This window comes from Paramormyrops kingsleyae, chromosome 20, assembly GCF_048594095.1.
Source record: "Paramormyrops kingsleyae isolate MSU_618 chromosome 20, PKINGS_0.4, whole genome shotgun sequence".
NCBI classification, from domain to species: domain Eukaryota; kingdom Metazoa; phylum Chordata; class Actinopteri; order Osteoglossiformes; family Mormyridae; genus Paramormyrops; species Paramormyrops kingsleyae.
In genome coordinates this window covers 6,137,328-6,156,955 of record NC_132816.1, presented here as the reverse complement: position 1 = coordinate 6,156,955, position 19,628 = coordinate 6,137,328, and the positions used below count along the sequence as shown (strand labels likewise).

Sequence of the window (19,628 nt, the reverse complement as noted above, 5' to 3'; positions counted from 1 at the left end):
AGTGAGCAGGGGACCCGCAGCTTTGTGCTTCTGATGCACTTTGGCCCTTGTGGATCTCTGAACTCCGACTTTTCTAAAACATGTAGGACCATCTTCATTTCGACAAAAACTAGCTTATAAGTAACTTAGCAGTGATTCCTGAGATTTTTTTCAGCTTCAATTTTATTTAATTCTCTTGCTACATTATTTCACAAATGTAGTGATTTTTTTTAACATATGCAGTCACCATTTGAATCCAACACAAGCTGCAAACAAAATCTTAAGAGTATTCTTGAAGTTTGTTACTTTTACTCAGTAATACCTTTGCTTCCTGTCACTTACATTTATAGATACAAACTTACTTGACCTATAATTATACAGTAAAGGAGGGCTGCCCAGCCGTCTTGAGACCAGTAGAGGATGCAGAGTCAGTTCCGGGTTTGACCACTAGATGGCCTTTATTGCACCGGTACGAGTCGTACTAACAACACAATAACTGTGTCTGTAGTCTTGTTCAGCTGGTTAAGTGAGATGTTCTCCTTCATGCTGGAGTATTCAGAGTTACCAAAAGCACATGTATGCATGTATCATATCTACACCACCATGTTCTTGGAACTGCCCGACCTCTGCCTGGATTCCCGACCGTGTTTTGCGCCTCTTCCCCATCTGTACCGACGCCGATCACCCAACCTCCCCGCCTGAGTTTCGACTGCAGTTCCGGGCTCAGCCCTGGGTACCTCTGACATCTCTGTGGAGAGAATTAATAAAACAGCGATGCTCAATGTCCGTCTTCTTGTCTACACAACAGGAACATCAGCTGCATCTGCTTCAATAGGAGACAGTCTTTCCTATGAACCACTTACCAGTGAGCCTTTTGAAAAATTACCAGGCACATTAAATCAGTCTGAACTCCTAAAGGATTTAGCTCATTTTTACTTAAAATTGCAAGCAAAACTGCTTCTACCAGCATCAACCATTCAGACAATAATAGAAGGATTTCACGTAATATAAATCAGTCTCATTTATTTTGCAAATCAAAGAAAAGTTATATATAATTAGAATTTCTGAGTGTGTTACTCATAAAACTGCATTGCAAACTGAAGATCTCTTCAGAACTTCTACTAATTACACATTAAAAACTGTCCAGAGACAGAAGACATATTTCAAGGAAAACTTTAGATATATTCAACCACTGCCAAAATGAAATAGGGAAGGGGTGCTTTGTATACTGTGTTCATATAAAGGAAACTTTAAAATCCCTTTTTTTCAGTGTCAAACCTTTAATGAACAATATGGCAAATCCCAAACCCATATCACATCTTAGGATGTTTTACTGGATGTATGGGATAGAAGGATGATCAAAGAAAATTCACTGCTGCAAACTTGTGCTAATTCTTTAGCGCTGATTCTTTACCAAGACTCATTTGAAGATGTCAACCCACTTGGTTCTGAAAGGAAAAAACACAAGACGCTGGGTGTTTATCTCACTCTAGCTGAGGTCCTTCCACATAATCGATCAAGTGTTGATCATATGCAGCTAGTCTTACATTGTAAAGAAAAAGACTGTGCATACTTTGGTTAGCATTTAGTGATTCATGCACTAATTACAGATGTCAAAGACCTAGAGGACAATGGAATTGATGGATGGGCTGTGTTCAGAGCCAGTGTGCGTCTCACTGCAGGTGACAATCTTGGCTGATACAACAGAGGGTAGTTTCTTGGAAATTTCAGGAAGAGATCAAATTTTGTGTCGGTTTTGTGAAATTAACAGAGACACGTTTTTTTTTGTGTACATCACTGTCAAAGGCTCCATTAAGAACAAGAGAGTCATACAAAATGCATTTACAAAATACATAGCCTGGACAAACAAAACGTGGGATGAAATGCGCCTCAGTTTTTAACAAACGTACATATTTCCATGTTTGTCAGTCTGGTTTACCAACTGGCCTTGGTCATGACCTGTTTGAAGGAGCAGTGTCTATTGATCTAGTGTTGATGAGTTATATTGTGGGTGAAGGGAAACATTTCACTTATTTAGATTTGAATCAATGAATTAATCAATGTCAGTATCTTGGAAATGACGGGAATGACAAACCTTCAGAAGTAGTTGCAGGTAGTGGAAAGATACACTGAAATGGTCCTTTTTGAGGCTATTCCCCTTGCTCATTAGCAACAAGATTGATTCGTCTGCCGATAATGAGGTCTGGCAGCTTATCTTACAGCTCAGACAGATGGATGAAACTTTCTGTGCTGTAGAAATATCTACTGATCAATAGCATTCTTGCAGGTACTAATCCCCTGGATTTCTCCCAAAGCCCCAGCACCATTATTTATGTCACTACCCCAGGCTGATTGTTCACCTTGGTCCACTAATACGTCTCTGCACTTTAGGTTTTGAGAGCAAGCACTCAATTTATGCCACACTCAAGAAGGCTGCAGAATTTCAAGAATTTGTGTGGAATGCTAGCATCGCCACCTCTTACAAGCCTACTTGAGCTGTTTTCCACAATTTACTTCAGTTTTAAAGGCAACAGAGTTTTTCCACGATGATTATTGTGAAAAGACAAAGCAGTCAATTGCCACTTTCAATTTCCAACCTGAGAATACTTTTGCGGCACATGATGTCACTCTCAAGGGCACAATTTACAAAAAGAACATGTATGTAATTATTCCCAAAGAGGATGAAAGTGTTATATTTGGCAGAATCAAGCTTGTGCTTGCTCAGAACAATCTGGATGTTTACTTAATCACTGAAAACTATAATTCTGTGTGTTTTATTGATCAGGGTGTTCACTGTCTGAGTTCTGTGCCACATAGTCCACACTGGGCATATGTTAAGCAAGAAGACTTGGTAGACTACAGTCCTCTTCCTGAATACAGAGTGTTTGACCTGTCACTAATAGTTCTCCATCACACCTCCTTGGAGATTTCCGACCTTAATGAATGGCGGCTTTTAAAGCTCACACCAAATGTTCCAGCTGAAACTGTAAAGAAGATTATTATGTAACTAATTAGTCAAGGAGTGGAAAATAAAATAGACCTTCTGTTTGTAATTGAAGTGTTATATCCTGGCAAGCTCGAACTGGGGAAGCAGGCAAAGGACGTAAAGGCTGGAGTAAAAAGGGATTTAATGGGGAGATGGAGAGGCATGCGGGGGAAACACTGTCGAAACAATACGATGACAGGACTAGAGAAACATACTCTGATGTGGACTTAAATACACAAAACTAATGAAAACAACTCGAAACAGCAGGTAAACACGGGGATTCCACACGAGGTTAACGAGGGGGGCATGACACACAGGAGGTTCGGACAGGCGGGGTGTGACATGAAGAGGACCTTTTAGACCATCTTACACCCATTCTGTCATGCGCACCAGCCAGGTGATCGCCACTAGGACCCGGAAGTAGGTGATCGTCCGGAAGATAAATAGCGGAGCTTCACAGTCTTTCGCCGCTCAGTCATTGGTAAATGACCCAAGCCGCTTCTACCTCCATCGTCGGTACTGTGAGTACTTCAGCCTTTGGTTCCAGGATTCTGATTGTGTGTTATATAGAACGGGGATTCCGGTGGGAATTCCTACTCGTTATAAAAGGAGCGTTCTTAGAGTAATCGCGTGGTTATCCTACCTTTTCGTGTACACTCCGCGTCTGGGTTATCTTCCACGCTACATTAAAAACCCGCTGTCTTCATATCTTCACCGTGTTTTGCTACGGGAATTCCTGACAGAATGACTGAGCCCGGTGCGGTTAACCCAGCGGAGTTCGCCGCTATCTGCGACGCTGTCGCAAATCAATCGGTACTGCTCGATCAGCTCCAGCGTGAGGTCGCGGAATTACGCCAAAGCAACCAAACCCAAGCTGCGTCTCGCGGCGAGGTGGAAGCGCTGCGGCAGGAGGTCGCGAGCCTTCGCGAAGCTGTTCGGGAGCTGGCTAGCGAGCGGCACGCACCGCGGGCGGCGGTTCGTTTTTCGTCACCCGTTGTTGACTCCCATCTTTCACTGCCTGAGAAATGGAACGGGGTTGACGGGAAGTGTGATGTTTTTCTCACTGCGTTAGATTTAGTGTTTGAGTTCCAACCTACCCGATACTCCACAGATAGGCAGCGCATTGCACTTCTCGTCTCCCTTCTTACCGGGCAAGCAGCGGAGTGGGCTACTGCCATTATTCGGTCCGGATCCGACATCGGACACTTATCAACTTCATTTATCAACTCCGTACTACGTTTTGTCATCCGGATAGTGAGGTGGAGACCGATTCAAGGTTGTACCATCTGCGGCAGGGGGGCTCGCCCGTAAGCCGTTATACGGCGGATTTCCGCACCCTCGCAGTACAAACCACCTGGGGTGATTCCGCTCTCCGGACGGCCTACTATGAGGGGTTGGCTCCCCGTATTCGGGATGAGCTTGCAGGTAGGGAGCTCCCCGCCACTTTGGAGGGTCTCATTCAACTGGCCCTCCGGATCGACCAACGGATGAGCTCGCGTCCGAGGCAAATTCCCCGTAACCTGCCATCCACATCGTCACCTCATTCACCTGCTGCGTTCCCAACATCTGCGGGGGCTATCACCCCACCTCGATCTGTGGACCACCTGGGAGCTGGGGAACCCATGCAATTAGGGCGTGCCTCTCTGACCACAGCAGAGAGGGAGAGGCGTTATAGGGAAGGTCTGTGTGCCTACTGTGCCTCTCCCAAGCACCATCGCGCCGTCTGTCCCCTCCGTCCGGGAAATGGTCAGACCCGGTGAGTCCTGGGAGGAGCTCACCGGGTCTCTTACATCTTTTCTCCACTACTACGGCGGTTTCCCACCTCACGATTCCGGTACACCTCCAGTTTGACCACAAACGAGTTAAAACCTCGGCTTTTATTGATTCAGGAGCCGCAGGGAACTTTATTGATCTAGCCTATGTCAAACAACTAGGGATGGAGCTGGTGGCGTTACCTCAGCCAGTTTCGATCACTGCGGTGGATGGTCGACCGCTGACCACCAGTCCTATTACCCACCAGACTCAAGTTATCTCCCTAAGCATCGGTCAACACCATGAACGTATCCAGTTTTTTGTCACATCCATCCACTCACCTCCCATCATCCTAGGGCACCCTTGGCTCTTTCAGCACGACCCCCTCATCACCTGGACCCAACAGCGGATTCTTCAGTGGGGGTCGACCTGCTCTGAACTGTGTCTACAGACGACAGCGGGGTGTGTCGGGGATTCCGAGGTCCCCGATGTCGACCCAGAGGCCATCCCTCCTTCATACCGTGACCTAGCGGAAGTCTTCTGCAAGAGACGGGCCGTTAAATTACCTCCTCACCGGCCCTATGACCTCGCCATAGACCTTTTACCGGGTACGACGCCACCCCGCGGCAGACTTTTTTCCCTTTCTCCCATAGAGACCAAGGCTATGGAGGAATATGTTGCTGACGCTCTCCGTCAGGGCACTATCAGGCCCTCTTCCTCACCCGCGGCCGCGGGATTCTTCTTCGTGAAGAAGAAAGACGGTGGGCTCCGTCCCTGCGTCGACTATCGGGGGCTCAACACCATCACCGTGAAGAACTGTCATCCACTTCCGCTGACCAACACCGCCCTGGACGCTCTGTCCGGTGCTACCTACTTCACTAAGTTGGACCTCCGGAGCGCATACAACTTGGTGCGCATCAGGGAGGGCGATGAGTGGAAGACGGCTTTTATCACTCCCACTGGTCACTATGAGAGTCTGGTGATGCCCTTTGGTCTGTGCAATGCCCCTGCTGCCTTCCAACAATTTATTAACGATGTGCTACGGGACATGCTAGATCGTTGGGCATTCGTCTACCTAGACGATATCCTCATCTACTCCCATACCCTAGAGGAGCACATCCAACATGTCCGGGCGGTCCTTAGGCGATTACTTGCTCATCAGTTGTACTGTAAGTTGGAGAAATGCGCTTTCCACCAGCGTTCCACCACGTTCCTGGGTTTTGTCATTTCACCCCAGGGTGTGGCCATGGATCCCCAGAAGCTGGAAGCTGTGCGTCATTGGCCCCTGCCCAGGACGCTTAAGCAGCTGCAGCGTTTTCTGGGGTTCGCCAATTTCTATCGGCGTTTTATCCGGGACTTCAGTACAGTAGCTGCACCTCTCACCGTTCTAACCCGTCCTTCCACCCATCCTTACAGCCTCACTCCGGATGCCATCAACGCATTCCAGAAGCTATGTCTCTTTTTTACTACTGCCCCTATTCTTCTTCACCCGGATGCTACCAAACCCTTCGTGGTGGAGGTGGACGCCTCAGACGTAGGCGTCGGAGCGGTTCTCTCCCAGCGGGGTCTGGACCAGAAACTGCATCCGTGTAGTTTTTTCTCCAGGAAATTCAACCCCACTCAGCAGCGTTACGGGGTAGGGGACCGTGAACTGCTGGCCATTAAATGGGCCCTGGAAGAATGGCGTCACTGGCTCCAGGGTGGCAGCGAACCATTCATGGTCTGGACGGACCACCAGAATCTCATCACCATCCAACACGTCAAACAGCTCAACCCTCGACAGGCCCGATGGGCCCTGTTCTTTGAAAAATTCAACTTTCACATTTCATATCGCCCGGGGTCCAAGAACACCAAGGCTGACGCTCTCTCCCGCCAACACGAGGCCGATGTACTTCGGATGGATCCGGCACCGGTGGTGCCCACCGCTCGAATCGTCGCCCCTCTCCAGTGGGATCTGGAGACCAGAGTGCGCCAAGCTCAGACCACGGAGCCCGCTCCGGCAGATTCTCCATCCGGCCGGCTCTACGTTCCCACATCCATCCGGCCGGAAGTCCTTTCTTGGGCTCACTCCTCTGCACTGGCAGGACACCCCGGTGCCAAAAGAACCTTCCAGTACCTCCAGCGCGCCTTCTGGTGGTCGGCCATGGATCGGGATGTCCGAGAATTCGTGCGAGCCTGTCCGGTGTGCGCCAGGGCCAAAACTAACAATCAACCGTCTCCGGGTGGACTTCAAACAGAAGTAATATACTGTAAAACATGATTTGTAGTGGTGGTGGATTTCATGTTTTTTTTTTCTTGCAAATTAGACCTCCCGCCCACGGGGGGGCAGTCTGCTGTGGCCGCTGGAAAGAAAGCGGAACCACAGTCTGCTATGGCTGATGGAGATGCTGAGCTGACTGAAAAGCCTCAGGAGAGACTGAGGGCTTAGTGTGGGTACGTTAGTGCAGGTGTACTTCATTAATGTAAATACTCATACCTTACTGAAGCTTTACAGTAACTTTCTGGCAGCAGAGTTGCCAGTAAAATACAATAAAATTTACAGTAAATTTTAATGGGGCAGTTCACCCTGAACTGATTTAGTTTCGACTACCTATACAATTTAATTGTGCGCAGTGATACGATTGGTGCGTGAAGTGTGGAAGACGGAAATAGTTGTCCATTAAACTCACTACAAAGTCTGTGGATTATATTCAATAACTGGGTCTTGATTTCTGGTAAGGGACATTGCAGTTACATATCTCAAATGTTGTTTTTTGGCGCTTTAATCACCACAGAAAGAATGCTGTTCACTCCCATTATATTAGAGAGAAGACATTTCTACAGCCGACACCTCCAAAACTGGCCATCCCCAGCAGAATGACCTAGATGGACAGAAAAGCCCCTCTAAAATATTTCTCTTTTCAGTTTTAGGGTGAACTGCACCTTTAGAAGTAACTAACTGAAATTATACTGTGCAATACAATACAGTATTATAAATATTTTCAATTTTACAATGAAGTACTGTAATTTGTTTATATGTGAGTTTATACCTGGGTGCTATTCATTTGAAATAACAACCCCATGACAACCCATCCCAGCTGATAATCTTTATTAACAACTTTCCACAGTAGAAACCCACAGTACTGTCTTAAGGCTGAATTACTAATTACAAGAATGAATACGTGTGTGGTACTGTCACGTCCCGCTCCGTCCGCTCCTAATGTGTGCCACGCCCACCTCGTTACCTCGTGTTTTTCCTGATGGATCTCACCTGTTGCTCGTTTTCCTTAGCTTGTGTAGCGTATTTAGTCCTTGTCAGTGTCAGTTTCCGAGGTTGGTCATTGAGTGTTGTTACGTGTCGTCCCTTCTCTTCTACCCTGCTCGTCATTAAAGTCTCGTTTACCCGAACCTCCGACTCCGTGAGCCTGTTTATCCGCCTGCTCACCCACGAGCGTGACAGGTACTACTAAAAAAAACAATTAATTTTTAAAAATCACTATAATCCAATTATTTATTATATAGGGCTACCAACATATCAATGCAGGTATATTTTAGAATAAAGCAATAATCACTCGCTTTGCTTTACTTGATGACATATCAAAGGCATGCAGGTATACACAACTGCTTTTAATTTAATCACTTTTCAGGAGGCAAAAAGCGCTTGTTCAATGAGCTGTAAGTGTACCGACAAATTTGTCCAGGTCTGTATATATATGATAAGGCACCGGTCAATGAGGTCTCAAAAGACTGAGTTCATAAATGACTGGAATACAGAGAGGTAATTAGAGAGCCCAAAAGGGATCACCAAATATTCATAGTGACCGTGGGTAGTGATAAAAGCTGTCTTCCACTTGTGCTCCTAACGAATTTAGATTAGGTTGTAAGTCCGCAAGTCCAGCTTGGAGAAGTACTGTGCTGACCATGTCTGCTCCAGTGCAGTGGGAATCAGCGGCAGGAGAAAGCTGATGTCACTGGCAAGGTGAAGGGTGAAATGAACACAGAACAAAGTGTTTTTTCCATGTACTGCTTCATGACCTGGGATTCAAATGGTGCAGCAGCTGCTGGAGTTGGAGTAACTGGTTTCCAACTTCCCTGCATAGCAGTGAGTGGTTGAACATGTCCTCAAAGTCGGTAATGAACCAATCGATGGAGTGCAACACCAGGCTATACATGTAGAAGAGCATGGTGGCCCAGTCATCTACTCTCCCAGTCAGAAGGGAGATGAGGAAGTTGATCTGAGTCAAAGGCAAACTGTACAGAATTGTGCTGAAGATATAGCTGGCATTGCATCAAAGACCCATGACAGTGATCAGGAGATCCATTGTAATGTCTGGCATTGGGTGATGATAGGATGGAGCCGGATCTGGAGACGTGGCAGCGGTGGAAAGCAGGGGGGTTGGGGACTGAGGCAGGGCAGAGGTTTTGGAAGAATAGATATCTTCCAGGTACCGCTCCAGGAGCACAAGGGTACCACAGAGTTCTGCTGTGACAAGGAATCCTGTCACAGGATAGGCAGAGCTAACAGAGAGTCAATGCAACAGACAGGAATTGGACTCAGTGATGTAAGCAATGGTCAATACGGGTTGTCTTGTTGGAGTGATGGCAAAGGCAAATATACATGCAGATGCAGGGTAATCAGTACACACACTGACACTAAGAGGGGGTCCAAACACACACACCAGCCGCGGGAACAGGAGAAGCACAGAAGGGAAGGGAGCCCAAATGCTCAGAAAGAGAGGGGAAGAGAAGCACTTGGTAACTGGACATCTGTCAGCAATACCTTGCACTGAGGAAACCGGTCAGACCGGCTAAGAAAGAATGGAAATCAAGTGCAACTAACACCAGGCAATCAAGTGTTAGCAACACCAACGCTAAAGATACAACAGTGGCAATAATGGAGATGATTATGTGGAAGGCGTTTGTTGTCTTGTAGGATATTGGTCCGATCACACCACCCTGGGAATTTCACCCAAAGAAATATTTACCACACCAGTGCCAATAACCCAAAAGGCATGCAGGTTCATTATAGTAAGGAGCAAGGATGTGGCTCAATCCACTGACAATTTTATTAACAATGACCAAAAAGAAAAATATAGAATAATTAAAAATAACAAATAACAAAAACCCATTAATTACAATCCACACATCATCCAGAAGGGCCAATGATAATTCAGAGCTAAGGTTTTGGAGTCAGCACTGTCCACTTGCTAGCAGAGGAAGAAGGCAAACAGCCGTGGTATAGGCAAAGCGGTACCACAGCGGGAAAAGCGGCACCACAGCGGCCAAAGCGGTACCACAGCGGGAAAAGCGGTACCACAGCGGGCAAAGCAGCAGCAGTTGTAGTTGTAATCCCCCAGTCAAACGTCAACCCAATCTAGCAGTCCTGATTTCGGGGCATCTTATCTCAGGGAAGAGGCTAACCTATGAATATCATGCTAGTACCAACTATTACTGACAGCGATCCACAAGATAATCGCCTCCGACACAGAATCCATACTAAAAGAACAGGTAAACCGGAAACGGGATGTGCAATCAGCGTCAAGCGTGACCTTCAACGACTGCTACAGAGCCTCACACAAAATGCCCGCATATGATAATTAACAGGTAATTACTACTGATTTAAAGAAATGGCACGGCAACACTGGTCTCAGAGGTGTGAGGCAACAGTGCTAACTGCTGTGGCACCAGAGCAGCCAAACAAATAAGTATAACACAAGGGGATGGTAATAAATAAGTGGGGGAACATAAAAATAAAAATAAGTACCGAACTGTGGTTAAACACATACACATTACACTGTTTAAATATCCTCCTGACTACCAGGAAAAAAAATATTTTCAAATTACTTTTATTTTTCCTTTTTCCAATTGTTTGAAAGGCAATGAACATACTGACAAGTTTTTTTTTTTTTTTAAGTTTTATTTTCACAATATGTTGTGTCCACCACACTGGACAACGGAAGTTAGTATATCCAAAAACGAACCATGAACACAATTAGGAAATTACAAAGAAAATATCAAGAATCAGTATGAACTTTGACTGGAACTAACACATCATTGTTAGTGTGGTGTTTGTACAGTATTTTGGAACTTTTATGTATTTCTTGTTTATGGGGTATGATATTTCAAGAAGCAATTCCCCTTCTTTGAAACACAGAGAAAGATCTTACACTTAGTGCACATCACATATGTTTTGCTGTTACATCCTGATCTGCGACACCTGGATGCATGTGCTTCATCCACCATTTCTGGAAGATGGATGGCTCCATAGTGTCTCAGGGATGCATTCGGCTGAGGTTTCCACTTTTGACGTGGGGGAGTGTAGTCATCTTCACTCTCACTAGAGATTCCAGCTTGACCATGGGTAATCAGCTGCTCACCAAGGAGCAATTTGAATTCAAGAAACTTCAGTGGTTTCTTCCCTTGAAGCTGGCAATCATTCCTGTACTGAAGCCATGCATTGGTGATTGCCAAATCAAAAAAGTGCAAAATTACACGCACCGTCCACTTCCGAGTGCGAGTGGCCATCCTGTAGAAACTTAGCATTCGGTCGGCCATGTCTACCCCACCCATGTTGCAGTTTTACTCAACCACTGCCAGTGGTCTTCACACCTGAACATACCTTTTGCCCTTCTTAGACCATCTATTGCGTGTGTCTTGAGGCTCAATGCCATAGGCAGAGGATGCCATGACCACTGGCCTATTGTCAAACCACTTAATGATAGCAAGTTCAGGACGCCTTCGTCTGACCACCATCTCAGATGTCCCTCTTCCTTTCTTTTTGATGGCCTGGTCCCCTATAATGTTGCACTCCTTTGGAATTCTGTTCTTCATCAGAGTTCCAGTTCCTGTCAGCCCCTTCTCCACCAGGGTGTTCAAAAGGTAGACGGTCGTAAAGTACCGGTCAAAGAACAAGTGGGTTCCTCTGGGAATGGACTCAGTCAAATGAAGAACAGCTTGTGCTCCGATGCCCTGTCCTGCTGTGATTGGGAAGTTGGTCTTGCCTTGGTACACAACAAAATCTAAGACCACGCCATTTGGTGTGGCCAAGACAAACACCTTCAATCCAGTTGAGTATGGTTTGCCCAGAACATACTGGCGAACTGGGCAGCAGCCAGTAAATGGAATCATTTGCTCGTCAATGGACAGTTTTTGTGCTCTTGGAAGACTCAATCATCCTTTCCTCACTTTGTTCAGAAGGGGCCTGACCTTCCACAAGAGGTCTCTTCTTTTTTCCTCATCTGAAACATCCAGGTCATTGATGATCTTAATAGATTGTCTTAGCTTGTAGAACTGATTTCTGGTCATGGATTCTGCAACTATTTGAACTCTGGTGTTTGAGGCCCAATACATCAGAATATTTGGATAACCAAGACAGGCCATGTAGATAGAACTTCCAAAAAATGTCTTCAGCTCTTCAGGGGTGGTGTTAAGTGGTGCTCCAGACACAAGGACCTCACGCTGGTTTGTGAACATAGCCATTTCTTTGTACACAGAGTCATCAATGTACTGTTCAAAATATTGCATTGGGGTCCAGTTATTGCGTGTAGGGGCATCACTGCTGTGAATGATTGGAGGATCATCCAGTTGGGGGTTGAATCTTAAAAAAGCATGAAGAAAAAGAAAATTAGTCTCTAAAAACGTTATTAGATTTATCAGAATATATAATTTTTGTGACTAACTATAAGTAAAAAGTAAAAACCTATAGGTACTGTTAATAGTGATATATATTTAGAATACAATGACAGGGTGTACATTGTAGTCTTGGCCCAGAGGAGACGACGACCAGATGTGGATGGTTGTTCTCTCGTCGACTCTTCTGTCTCTGTTTGCCCTGTCTGAACTTCATCATCTGTGCTTTCTGACTCCTCTGACTCTGCCTCAAACTCTGCATTTTCATCTTCCTCATCTGACAACTCAATATCTGAGTTTTCACCAACAATTTGCAGCAAAATTCTCTCTGCCTCTGAAAGTGACTCCCTTCCTGCTTACGATAATCAAAATTTTGGTACTAATTACAACTGTCCACTAAGGAGGACATTTTATAGATGCTCACTTATCATGGAAAAACATTCATACATTACATTAGAAAATTAAAGTGTTTTTTAGAGATTCATGTAAAATAAAACAACAACATTTCAAGATAAAATTTTATCAATAAAAAAGATTAAGCACTTACTTTTCTTTTTTCCATAAAATGTCCTGGTGGTGATAGATGCCATTTTCTTAAAGGAGGAAGAGGAAGTTCCCAAAGCCCCACCCCTATAAATCTGGTATCATTTAAAAGTCCTGAATGTCCTCTTTAAAGCACAACATGACTTAATTAGGTAGCATGCAGGATATGGGAGATATTCAAGTTTACAAATGTCCTCTAGAGAGGACAAATTTTAACTGCCGGTAGTCAGGAGGATATAGCACCGAAAATGATTAATTAAAAGATACAACCTACTTTATATAATGGGCTTGGAAACTTGAGCATTTAAACACATGAGCTGTATTTAGCAGGCTGAAGAAAATAAAGTCTATTTATTTAAGGCAGTAATGTTACAAAAACAATGTTAAAGAAAATTATATGTATAGCCTAAGGGAGTACAGTAACATCTGAATCCCTGCAGTTTTTCACTTTGTCCTTTATAGTAGCGCCCTCTATTGGTCACCAACAGCCGCAGCAGAAACTCCCGATCTGCGCTCTCCAGGTGCTTCACCGACATGCTTTCGCGTGGTTACTCACTGAGCTAAATTAACCGACTTGTATGTATTTTGTTAGGCAATTTTATTCTAATTTTGTATAATTCATGTAATTGTGATTTTTGTAAAGGACTGTATATGCCTAGTGAAAAGATCTAAACCAGCGTGAACGGTTTGAGGATTATGTACCGTAGGCCTTTCTGAAGCCGGGGGTTTTAGTAAAAACCAGGCGGGCAAAGAAGCTTTCGCTTTCGGCCCGACACAGATGTCCTGCTCGATATCTTAAAAGTATTTAAAATCACCTAAATGCTCAGATTAAATATGTACATTGATGCTAGTTTGTAGACTTCGTGACAAGCGACTGAGCGTTTTTATCGTTATTCTTTTCTGTTTAACGTTTCCTTACTTAGTTTGGTACCTTGGTCAGAGCATTTCGTGTTGAAAGTGTAATGAATTTCTGGATAAGTAGGACATATAATTTATGGTTTTTTATGTGTTCAATGATAGCAATGGCCCCTAAAATGAAAGCAGCCCCTAAAAAGCGCAAAGTTAACCGCGTAGCGGGCGCTGGTGTTAAGGGGCTGGGAGCCATCGGCGACAGCGACTCGGAGCAGGAGCTGGAGAGGAACTTCGCTTTGATCGAAAGACGGGACCCAGAAGGACGCCAAGAGACGGGAGGGGAGGCCGGAGACGAGCCTAGTGGATCTGAAGGTTGCAGTGAGGATGGGGACGTCGGTGAGGACCAAGAGGTAGATCCCGCAGAAACGAGTGAGGATGACGATGGCGCCAGCGAAGAGTGTGTGACTGACAGCGACTCTGACGGTGCAGCTGGACCGGACTCCGAGCCCAGAGCAAGGCAAAGTGAAGAAGACATAAAAAAAGGTGATTTCAGACGTTTATGTACTTCTGTAACCAGCAGACTTTATAGCTTTTGTTTAAACGTTACTTTGGCTTTATAAGGTGGCATATTATTTTTAGTCTTAAATTTGGTTATTAGTAAGTCAGTTTAAAAAAGGTTACCCTCCTTGTGATTATACCAGTGGTTCTCAATCCTGTTCCTGGCGCCCTCTACCAGAATGTTCTGCTTTCAACCTGCCACATTCATTATTAGCCATATAGGCCATATATAAGCCTGATTAAGGTAGGCTTGGCATGAAAACATTCTGACGGGAGGGGGGCACCAGGAACAGGATTGAAATCCACTGGACTACATCAGTGTTCAGCTCCAAGGTGGTTATACCGCTCCTGTAATAAGAAATAATAATTCAAAAGGGCTTGAACTGCCTTAATAACGTCGGTAACTTGTCATCTTATATCTGTCACCAGGAGTGTCAGAAGCATTTTGAATGGGGGGGTGGGGGGGCACACTGGTATAAAACTAATATTTAATGTTAAATTTGGGGGGGTCCGTACAAATAATTATGAAATGTGTGGTGTCTGTCACCTTAAACAGGCGTTTGCATGGTGACTTTTGCATAATATTTACATGGGGTTCTTTCCAATCATAGAATTGTCGGCGATGTCTTTTGAGGAGATCATGAAGCTGCAGAATAAAGTGGGTACAAAGGTTTTCAATGAAGTGGCTTATGGGACTAAAAAGAAGCAGGGTGCAGAGAAGGGGAAAAAGCGGCTCAATAAGAACAGGTATGTCCCATCTCATGCAGTGTTGTGGGGAATTACGGAGCAGCAAAGCACTGTCTTGCACAGCATATCCATTTATCCACTGGGTGATGCTATTTTCAGTATTTGTTTGCAGAAGCTGCTCAGTACACCATGCTAAGCAGACTTGTGAGAATGACCTCATCTTAATTGTCACCGTTTCTTTTACACTTAGTGTATATACCTTGAAAACCACAATTTCACCTCTAAAATTATGGGATAGCGGTAATGGAAAAAGATCAAAGATGTCAGACTCTCATATGATATACATTGTGTGAATGAGCTATGTATCTAAAAAGGATTCTTTGTGTTCATATTGCGTTGCTGAAATAATTTCCCCTTCTCTGATTTAAGACCCATGGAAGTCTCAGCCAAGCAGTCTGTTCCTTTTCTGAGACATGTGGTGCCTGTTAAGAAAAAGGTGAGTTAAAAACAGAGGATAGTAGGTTAATGAAAGAATCCATCATGGGGAAAACAGTCATCTATCAACGAAATTGAACATTATCATTGTAAAACACAAGGAGGGGTGTGGATGTATCCAGGTTCCTCTATTTACCTGTATGCAATTAAGATTGTAATGCGAGTTCGCTGTATGTGTGTTAGGAAAGACTAACCAGCAGCAACAATGTGACTTTTGTGTGTTTGCTGTTTGCCAAGTTTGAATTAGAGAGCAGAGCTGTAATTCTTAATGTTGTCTGGTTCACCTGCTCACAGTATCCCAAGGGTACTAATCAAACCATCTCTTTATAATCCCCAAACCCCATGTACTGTCTGTCTGCCATCTGAATAAGAAGTGTTTCACATTGATGTTTGTTATATAGTTTGAAATATATGTTTATTAATTTATTGTGGGTTGGTGTTTGAGTAGGTTCTACGTTTTGTTCCAGATGCCGAGAGATCCTCGGTTCGATGACCTTTCCGGAGAGTACAAGCCGGAGATTTTCGAGAAGACTTACAGCTTCATTAAAACCATCAAGCAGAAGGAGAAGGAGGTGCTAGTGCCTGTGTAAAACATGCATATCTGATGCTTCTGATTTTTTACCCCTTGATGAATTCAATTATGACTCCCCTGAGAAATGTCTCTTGCCTCTTTCAGTTAGTTCAGAAGAAGATTAAGAAAGTCAAGTCTATGAAGAAGAAGGAACAGCTTGATCACTTGTTGAAGAGAATGGTGAGCTACTTCTGCATCTCCTTGCATTTCAGAACCACACTTGAAGGTTTTCATGACCACAGAGCCAAGGAACTATGAGAACTGGGAATCTAAAAAAATGTACCTCCAGGTGGACCAGGAGAGAGCCCAGAAGCAGAGGGAACTACAGCGGGAGAAAGAGCTGGAGCACAAGAGGAGGCAACGGGAGCTGGTGAAGCAGGGCCACCGGCCCTTCTTCCTCAAGAAATGTAAGTGTCAGCGCAATCAATTTGCGGTAGCTGAAAAACATCAGCCTACTGTGGGCTATCTCCGGAGGTGTGTCTGCGTAGCTGTGCTCCTCACATCCAGCAATCACACCTTATTTAGCACACCTGCTAATTACCAGATGTGGTCGGTATGTTTGAGCAGGGAAATCTGCAAACCGTGGTGCAGACTGGCCCTCCAGGACTCAGGGCTTAAAGTATTCCGGCACTGTGCCGGATCTCCGGCGTGCGGCCGTGAGGGAAAAAAATTATAATATTTTATAGCCTGTGCATGCGGTTTAATATTTTCGAGCCAATTTATTTCACCTACCAATCATATGAGTGGAACGCAGCCTTAACTAACGTTACAAGCCTATCAGAAGCAGAGAAGGGCAGGTCCTTGCAACACGGTATGATTGACACCCATACGTCAATGTCACGTTAGCGTTGTCGGAGAAAAAAAAATGGAGCGCAAGTTTATGAAGCCTGGGGATGATGTCCTAGCAATAGATAAAGGACTCAAAAATAAATGGCGCTGGGCGTGGATTGAAGAAAGTAGAGATGGTGAACCTTTCGGCAGTTGGTGCAAGAAACTGAGAGAGCCGGGGGCTTGTTTCTGCACGACTTGCTCGAGGAAGCTACTGTATGTCAGCAGCGGTAAGAAAGTGCTTGCTCGTCATGATTTAGACTCCGGTCATAGAGCCGCTGCCCGTGCACTCAAACTTACCACGACGTTGCCGGGAGCAACTGTTACAGCTGACACACCGTTGTCTATGACTGACCGTGTCTGCGATTTAAAAATACGTTTGTGCACATTTATAGCAGAACATGATTTGTCATTCAGAATTTCGCATCCACTGGTCACCCTGTGTAAAAAACTGGCAGAAGACAAAAAAGCGTTAACTAGCCTGTCGGTTTCAAATCAACATGCGAGTTACATGAACACTCATGGAATTGCATTACAGTTCAAAAAATGTTTGTCTGAGAAGCTAAAAAAATGCATGTTCTCACTCAATGTTGATGAAGCATTGAATAGGTGATAATAATTGAATAAGTGAATAAGTGATAATGGCCTTGATTTCACTTCTAATCTTCAGTTTAGCAGTTCAGTTCTTTAGCACTTTGAGCACTTGTTATTTAAGCAGTTTAAGCACTTGCTATTGTTTAGCAGTTTTTTTTTTTACTTTATTTTTGTTATTATTGTCAATATTTGAAGTAAGTCCTTCAAATAAAAAAGTTCAGGCTCATGATTTTTATTTTTTTTTACTTTAACCCCTGAGGACTGGAATTGGTGAACCCTGCTTTAGAGTAATGACTGGACTTCCCGGAGGGTGGCTCTGTGGGTTGTCTTGGTTCAACTGATACTGGTACCCTGCATTTCTCATGTATGTTGCAAAACACATGGTGCCCATACATACTGTGGAAAAGCCGGGATTCATTAACATGCTAAAAGTTTTTACAAGTTTCTAAAAGAGTGTTTACAATGGCGTGGTCTGCCATCTCACTTACAAGCATATTTTTTGCCTTGTCAGATTGCACTTTAACTCTGTAGTAAAAAAAAAAAAAAAAAGTAAAAGTTAAAACTTGTTTTGAACCATTTATTTGTCATTTGTAGTTTGATTTTGAGTAGGGGAGGGGAAAATCGATTAAAATCGAAAATCGGATTTATTGTGAAAAAAATCGGAGATTTTATTTTTAGGCCACATCGCCCAGCTCTAGTTTAAAGTTTACCTCTGCTGCTTTTGCATCAATGATTCATCCTTGGTGATTTAAAGCACTCAATGGGTTTGTAAGAAATTAGTTGAACTTCTTTTCTACTTTATTTATACCCCATTATGTATTACAACAAAATCACATTGCGATATTTGAAAAATTTACCGTACTGCCCTAGTATATTATGCAAAATACTTTTTTATTTATTTCTAGTAATGCCGTCCTGATGTTATTGTATCTGTTTTTCTGACCAGATTGGAATTAAAGCTTGGATCTGTCTGTCTATACATCCATTATTATTACTTTTTTTTTAAATTATTATTATTATTATTATTTTTTACTTTATCGTTAAGTTCTGACTTTTTTCAAGACGTTTGTTGTATTGTGTTTCAGAGGCAGGCTATTTATATAACCAATCAACAGAGAAAGCATTTGCAAGTCACCCCAAAGTATCAAAAAAGTACCCCAGCTGGTTTGGTACTTTAGGTACTGGAACTTTTGGTACTGGTACTCGACTGAGTGTCAATGGATTAGGGAATGTACCAAAAGTATGCTACCTGGTGTGATGGAAAAGCACCCTTAGTGAACGTTTACCTGGCAGTCAGTCATTTGAATATTATGTAACCTAATCAGCCAGGTGTTACCCATATCTGTGTTTCCATAGTTACTGATAGAATACCGTATTAACCAGACTCTGCTTTGTCTTTAGTACTAGCACTGTGATTGAGTGTGTATTTTGAGCATGACTTCCAGTCTCCCGGTTCTAGTTAAAATTAATAAAATTGTGGGTCTTAGCTCACTGTCAGCATTTGGTGAAAAACGGAGGCATGTTCCGGGTGGAACTGAACGCCATTAACTCCACATCCTGCTTTTCCCCGCTTTTCCTCTCAGCTGACAAGCGCAAACTGGAGCTGGCTGAGAAGTATAGCGACCTGAAGAGGAGTGGGAAGCTGGAGAACTTCCTGAGCAAGAAGAGGAAGAGGAACGCCATGAAGGACCGAAGGAAGATGCCTCTGCATCAGAAAGCTCAGTGAACGTGGGGGCGGAGCCTGACAACCCATAGACTGCCTGTGCAGAGATATGGACCCATGTTAGGGCTCCAGGTACTGAAGAAGGCTACAGACCTGTACATACTGTACATAAAAAGGCTTTTGGTTACAGCCTTGATTGTTGTACAAATGCTTTATTACCTCAGTTCTTTTTTTCTGAGAGTGTTACCACAATTGTAACTAATGAAACTGGCAAATGTCAAACTATTAAAAAAAAAAAAGAAAAACATGTTAGCCCATTGTTGCTTCGTTCTTTGAGTTGTAAGAGTGATCAATGGTGCTTAAATATTTTTGTAGGTATTCTGACAAATGCTATAATATGTTATGGGGACCAATGAACTTTCAATTATTAAGGTCTTTCTAAGTAATATGGTGCTATGATAGCGAAATGAAAAGCTGTTATGGGGAAATAAGTGTTTTGTCTGGTCACTTTC

The 19,628-nt window shown here is 43.9% G+C and overlaps 1 protein-coding gene across 2 annotated transcripts; it reads left to right on the top strand.

Moving 5' to 3' along the window:
- Window positions 1–13,010: 13,010 nt before the first annotated feature.
- rrp36 (ribosomal RNA processing 36) lies at window positions 13,011–19,425 on the top strand. 2 transcript variants are annotated; one of them, XM_023825034.2, is made up of 8 exons: window positions 13,011–13,389; window positions 13,889–14,263; window positions 14,890–15,025; window positions 15,395–15,461; window positions 15,928–16,032; window positions 16,137–16,211; window positions 16,321–16,438; window positions 19,037–19,425. In XM_023825034.2, exons 2-8 carry the CDS (start codon window positions 13,891–13,893, stop codon window positions 19,177–19,179), a joined length of 1,017 nt encoding a protein of 338 aa, XP_023680802.2. In that variant the 5' UTR covers window positions 13,011–13,389; window positions 13,889–13,890; the 3' UTR covers window positions 19,180–19,425. The 2 variants fall into 2 exon arrangements, with proteins under 2 accessions (XP_023680802.2, XP_023680801.2); XM_023825033.2 differs by having other exon boundaries at window positions 13,011–13,444.
- Window positions 19,426–19,628: the final 203 nt, after the last annotated feature.

Excerpts from the sequence above, each read along its gene's own strand:
- rrp36 (XM_023825034.2), top strand. The coding sequence starts at position 13,891 with ATGGCCCCTAAAATGAAAGCAGCCCCTAAAAAGCGCAAAGTTAACCGC. Across the intron at positions 14,264-14,889 it reads TGAAGAAGACATAAAAAAAG|AATTGTCGGCGATGTCTTTT; the intron begins GTGATTTCAGAC and ends TTCCAATCATAG. Across the intron at positions 15,026-15,394 it reads AAGCGGCTCAATAAGAACAG|ACCCATGGAAGTCTCAGCCA; the intron begins GTATGTCCCATC and ends CTCTGATTTAAG.